The sequence below is a fragment of the Wolffia australiana genome, chromosome 12 (genome assembly GCF_029677425.1).
Source record: "Wolffia australiana isolate 7733 chromosome 12, ASM2967742v1".
NCBI classification, from domain to species: domain Eukaryota; kingdom Viridiplantae; phylum Streptophyta; class Magnoliopsida; order Alismatales; family Araceae; genus Wolffia; species Wolffia australiana.
Window position 1 is genome coordinate 15,714,097 of NC_135846.1, and position 5,615 is coordinate 15,719,711.

The 5,615-nt window shown below is 43.6% G+C and overlaps 2 protein-coding genes across 5 annotated transcripts in view; one reads left to right on the plus strand and one right to left on the minus strand.

The window, feature by feature from the left end:
- Positions 1–62: 62 nt before the first annotated feature.
- On the minus strand, positions 63–2,402 carry LOC144710135 (nuclear pore complex protein NUP50A-like). Of its 2 annotated transcripts, none has more exons than XM_078583810.1 (3): positions 2,284–2,402; positions 1,477–1,564; positions 63–1,316 (listed from the first exon to the last, which is right to left on the minus strand). In XM_078583810.1, exon 3 carries the CDS (start codon positions 1,297–1,299, stop codon positions 133–135), a length of 1,167 nt encoding a protein of 388 aa, XP_078439936.1. In that variant the 5' UTR covers positions 1,300–1,316; positions 1,477–1,564; positions 2,284–2,402; the 3' UTR covers positions 63–132. The 2 variants fall into 2 exon arrangements, with proteins under 2 accessions (XP_078439936.1, XP_078439937.1); XM_078583811.1 differs by having other exon boundaries at positions 2,249–2,377.
- A 229-nt stretch (positions 2,403–2,631) lies between these two features.
- LOC144710046 (putative E3 ubiquitin-protein ligase XBOS34) overlaps positions 2,632–5,615 on the plus strand; it is a 3,977-nt gene continuing 993 nt past the window's right edge. The window contains exons 1-9 of one of the 3 annotated variants that reach the window (XM_078583714.1): positions 2,632–2,737; positions 2,818–2,932; positions 3,009–3,123; positions 3,294–3,374; positions 3,512–3,600; positions 4,272–4,363; positions 4,496–4,577; positions 4,956–5,058; positions 5,255–5,340. In XM_078583714.1, coding sequence (XP_078439840.1) covers positions 2,831–2,932; positions 3,009–3,123; positions 3,294–3,374; positions 3,512–3,600; positions 4,272–4,363; positions 4,496–4,577; positions 4,956–5,058; positions 5,255–5,340 — 750 coding nt within the window. In that variant the 5' untranslated portion in view covers positions 2,632–2,737; positions 2,818–2,830. The other 2 variants (XM_078583713.1, XM_078583715.1) reach the window with 2 other exon arrangements.

A 5,615-nucleotide genomic window follows, 5' to 3' on the forward strand; every position in this document is an offset into this window, starting at 1 on the left:
TCCCCCTCCCCCCCCCCCCCCCCCCCAAAACTAAAACCATTCCCACAGAGACAACAGAAAAATGAGACAAGGAAAATCTCTCTATAGGCAAACTTTACCAGGGCCAAGCCGCCACCTACACCGATGGTTGTTCTATTCCGCCGCTGCCGTTGCCAGCTTCTTACCCTTGTTCGCCTCCACTGCCGTCGTGAACTCCTCCACAATGCTCGGGTCCTTGAACTTCAGTGCAAACGTGGCGAGCCCTACCGTCTTTTCCTCGGCGGCGGTGCCGGCGCTGTTGATGCAGGTAAAGGTGACTCCTCTCTTCTCCATGGCAGTCAATGCCATATCCGGGTATAAATTGGCATTGAGAATCAGCCTCAGGTTTCCTCTGGCTCTCATCACCAGCCTTGACTTCTTTGAATTGGGTGAATTCGAGATGTTAACTTTGAGCTCTCCTTTGCCCCTCTCCTTCCACCGCCCGTCAATGAACTCGAACAAGATTGCATCGGCAGCGAAGGCGGGTACCTCGTTCTCCTCGCCCGTCTCCATGGGCACCTCCGGCAGAGCCGCCGCCGTGCCGCTACTTCCACCAGATGGGATGGCACTGAAGAGGCTGGTTGTAGTGGCTGTTCCAATTCCGAATGACGGGTAAGCCGGCGGTGTAGTCCCGCCGCTCAATCCAAAGACGGACCCCGAGAAGGAGCTTCCTGAAAAGCCAGTGCCGCCTTTTGCGAGCCCGGAGAAGGCGTTCTGGCTGCTCGACAGCTGCTGAAAGGAGCTCAAAGCCGGCTGGGGCTCAGTCTTGTTCTCTTCCTTCTCGGGTTCTGCCTCGTCTTCGGCCTCTGTGCCTGTACTTTCGACTGCCGGAGCAGCCTCTTCAGATGGTGGCTCGGCCTCGGCTTCTTTGTCTTTTATTTCGGGGTTTTCTTCTGTGGGCATGGTGACTTTGACCTCGGCTTGACCGTTCTGCTCGGCTTCTCCTTCTCCATTGGCAGTCTTGGTTCCCAATTCCTCGGTCTTCTCTTGGGGCGACGTCTCGGTCTGGATTGCGGAAGCCGGAGGGGGCTGCACTGAAAAGGAAATCTGGGCAAAAGGGTTGGAGGATGGTTCTGTCGAGGAAGATGGCGGCTGTTGACGACGGACTTTGACGATCCTCCTGGTGGCCAAGACCTCGTTGCTGGCCCGTCGGAATGTTCCCATCTCGGGCTCGGGGCCATTGTCGTCGTTGTCGCCTAGGTTGTCCTTGGTGAGCTGTCCAGCAGCAAATCTCTTCTTCGAAGAATGTCCGGCATCTGCTGACTGCTTCTCCGTTGACATAGCTTCGAAGATGGTCACTGGCAGTCCAAAAAATGAAATGATCAGAGTTGCTTCAGTCACATGAAATGATTAGAATTGGAGAAAAAAATCTAATACCAAAATCGGTTATTATTTAAAGACGTTTAATGAAGGCAAAAAACTTCAACTTGGGAAGAGTGAAAAAGAAACTACACAAACCCTTGAGTTGAGGCTAAGCTGTTCTCCTTCTTTGAAGTGGCTAATTTACCACTAATGATGATATCTGTTCAAGGTGAAATGTCCCCTTCTGCAGGCGAGTTAAATCATTAGCAAGTCATGAAGCTATCTGTTTCAACTGATAGAACCAAAATGATGAAGAAACGAAGGAGATAATCGCATAGATTAACAGATGATAGAATAAAGACGAAGCGTGCAATCGAAATTACAATCCAAATAGCCGCTGAACGATTCTGACACATAAATCAGATTGGTGAAGAATTATAACGAAAACAAAAGTAAGACTGTTTGGAGTTCGGCACAAAATGCAGCGTTCGGCACAAAAGGCGTATAGCTATTCTCATTCCTAGAACTGATAGATAAAGTACATTGGCAATATTGCTTTACAGACACATAATGAGATCGTCTACCGTCCGAGAGAAAAAAAAATTGAAAATATAACCCAAATTTCAACCGTGACGTCGCAAGAAGCTAAAAGATCTAATAATCCAGAGCAGAATCACAAATATCCTGATTTGGCAATTTAGCAGTCGCAAGTTACACCGCAGGGACATTCCAAAATCATAAAAACCCCGGCAAACAGGCGTCCCGGAAAAATATTCTTTGGCCCATGAGAAAATCAGGTGATTGCAAACACGATAAATATGCATAACGATTACATTCAGGCTGCCTCAGCTAAAAAAAGAGCTGAAAATCGGATTTCAATCCGAAGAAAAGCCAAGGCAACGAAATATAAAGAGAATCTTCAAAGAACCTCCAACTTCAGTGCAGCTAAACGTTAGAGCGCACCTTCAGCAAGCTGGGATCTCTAGAACATGATAAACACATATAAACTCCGAAAATCCCTCGAGCGAGACGCCGAGTCGAAGACTAGGGTTTCCAAAGGATCCCGCGGAGTTCAATTTCTTGTCAGAAAAATGGGATAATAATACAAATTTACAAGAAACCGCCTCCCCAAAGAAAAAACAACATTTTACCCTTGAATACTTTTCCAAGTGTAAATACCTCCTTTTTTAGGGTGATAAATAATAATACTCACTTGAAAGCTTTATTATTATTGTTAAAGTCGTTGGGGTCCTCATCGAATATGTTTAATTACGACAATGTCCTTTCAAATGATCGGTCTTTATCATGTAATTAAAACTCTGTCAGATTGATTTGAAAAAGGAAAAACCATGGGTTAGAAACGCGGAAATCTCCACTCCGGGAAGCTTCCCAAAGATCATCAACCGTGGTTTTGGAGGTATAATTTCTTGCAATCTCTCGATTTTCTGTGCTGGATCGGCTACAGTTTGATGCGACTTCCACGCGATATTGTTGCAGAGGGCTGTTGGTGATGGGGGCGCAGGTTTCCAAGGAGGAACTGGTCTACCAGCAGGTTTTGTACGCCAATGTGAGGGGGATTCAACGCCTGCGCCGCGAAGGGGCCGGACTCGAGGTTTATTTGATGGAATTTCAGTTTTAAATGCTTGTTGTTGTTTGATGCTTACTGTTGAAGGAATGTTTTTCTCCAGTTTATCGACAAGGCTGGGAAAACACCGTTGATCGTGGCTTGCATGAGGCCGGACTTGCTACCGGTCGCTAAGGTGCTGATTGATCTCGGCGCCAACATTAATGCCTATCGGCCTGGTAAAGGGGGTTGATTTTTATGTCAGAATTCGTCGGATTATGCAGCCGATTTCAATGTGAATTTAATTCCACCGGTGAACGATATCTTTCTTGAATTCTGTTTCACGCCAAATTGAAATTTGAAGCTGATACTTTGAGTGTTGTTCTTGCATTTTTTTCATTCTCCACAGGTTCCCACGCCGGAACTCCCTTACATCATGCAGCAAAGCGGGGTCTCGATGAGACAGTTGATGTGCTTCTTGCTCACGGCGGTGGGTGCATTTTTTTTCGGGTTTTTGACATCGAATGCAGTCTTAGAGGACGCGCTCTCTTAAATTTCTTGAGGCGTATGTTAATTATGATTGCTTCAAATGAAAATTTTTAATGTGTCTTATTAAAATATTTTCAGCGAATCCTTTGGTGGCAAATGACGACTGCCACACTCCGCTTGACCTGGCCAGGACAAAGGGTCACACTAAAGTTGTTCGCTTGATTGAGGTTAGACTGCTCCAAATTTTGATTCATCAGAAGCTCATAATTGACTTGTTTTAGGTGTTAATTATGTATGGAAACGTTTAACACCTTCAGGTGCATGGGTCACATGGAATAACTAAGATCATATGTATTGGAATTTCTTTGCGTGAATAAAACACACAGAGAAATGCAATTATGATACGGCCCCCAAACCCCTACCAGGGACTGAAATTTGGGGATTTCTTGAGGAAAAAGACTTATCGTAACTGCCTCTTCCCGTTGTTTTCTTATTTATAGGCATGCATGTCTTTTTAAAAGGCATGTGCTGCGTCGCTTCCCGCCCTCCGGAATCGTCTCCTTCTGTATGCCTTGCTGAAGTACTTATCAGAAATGAAGATCAATCTCCATTTCTTTTTATTTCCCTGTGGTTGTCTCGATATCACCAGATCTTCCCCCTGCTCTCTCTGGACTGATCCCTCCATAATCTCTGATTGATCTCTCCTCTATCCCATCCTTTTCTATCACTTCCTCTAATGAAGATGCTTCCGTAATAGAAATCTATATCCAAGGTTTCTATCAGATTCCCCATAGAATTTGAATCGTACGTTGAACCATTTGGTACACTCTTACAATATGTTGGTTGTCAATATTTTTTTATTGCTGTGTGACCCTTTTTCTGATATGCTTGCATGCAGAACCACATATGCTTATTTGCGGGCTGGCTTCGGGAGCTTCACGGGCCAGGTTTTCTTCAGGTGTTGGCTCCTCAGTGGGCCTCAAAGAAAATGTACTGATTTTCCCTTGTTCTTTAGTTGACGCGTTTTTAAAGATGAATCACACTATGATGTCATTTATCTTTATTCTTTATCTTTCCACTCTGCGGTACCTTCTGGTTGACTATTCTTTTGTTTTTGATTAGTTGGGCTGCTGCTGTACCCTGTGACACTCGTAATCCTTTGAACCCTTCAAGATTTGAGCTTGCAATCTACCCCGATCTGCAGGTATTAATTACGTTTTTTTCTCTTAGATAACTTCCTCCATGGCATATAAACTGATCTTGTGCCTTTTGTCTACAAAGTGCATTACCAGAGAAACTTATTTTCGTAAAAAGGTGATTTATTTTCGAATATAGTTTTTGGTTGTCTTGTGCATCTCTTCTAATTATATTCTTCAGAATATGGTACCTTCACACATTCTCATTTATTTCTTGCGTTCAGAACTCAGTTTATTCACATTCGAATTCACAATTGGTGAGCTTTTTTTCCTGCGGCGTTGTAGTCTAATTTTTGCTGTTTTTCTGCTTTCTTCACTGTGAATGTTGAAGTTATTCGTTCATATCTCTGTTTAATGATAACAAAGGGTTTTGTGTCATCAAACAGGCAGCTCAGCCCAAGAATGTCATTAAACTTTGGAAGGCTGACATTGTGGAACCCGACTCCAGACAAACAGATCCTGTTGTGACTATCGTTGACAACAGTTCACGTACTGACTTGGTCCTCTGTTATGAAATTTGCCTTAACTCTACTTTATTTTCTGTAATTTGGTGACTCAAATATGTTTTCAGTGATGTGACCGTTTTCTTCATTTGGGACAACACATTTACGTAGTGCCATTAACCATTCAAATTTCAGTTACATCTCACTGAACAGGTCCAACTCAATTTGTTCTTTTCTTCTAGGAACACGATTCAATTTCGCTGCAGAACGTGAAGGTGACAAGGATCAGATATCTCGGTTCCATGATGCTTGCAGAGGAATTTCTCAGGTATAATTTTGGGCCATTAGAGAAGTTGCTACTCCAATTACCTTAAACAAGACTAAACTCCTGCCAATTCAGAATCATCATAAATCTCATTCTGCAGAGCCATTTCTCCGTGTTGTCAATTTTTTTGACAGAACTGATCTGCAAGAAAAAAATGAAATATGTCGAGGGTCCCTAAATGTTAATGACTTAGATCCATTTCGTACTACTTTCCGTTTGATTATTTATGTGTGAAGACATCTATTTTCATAATCAAGTCCTGCTGAGATTTTCTGGTT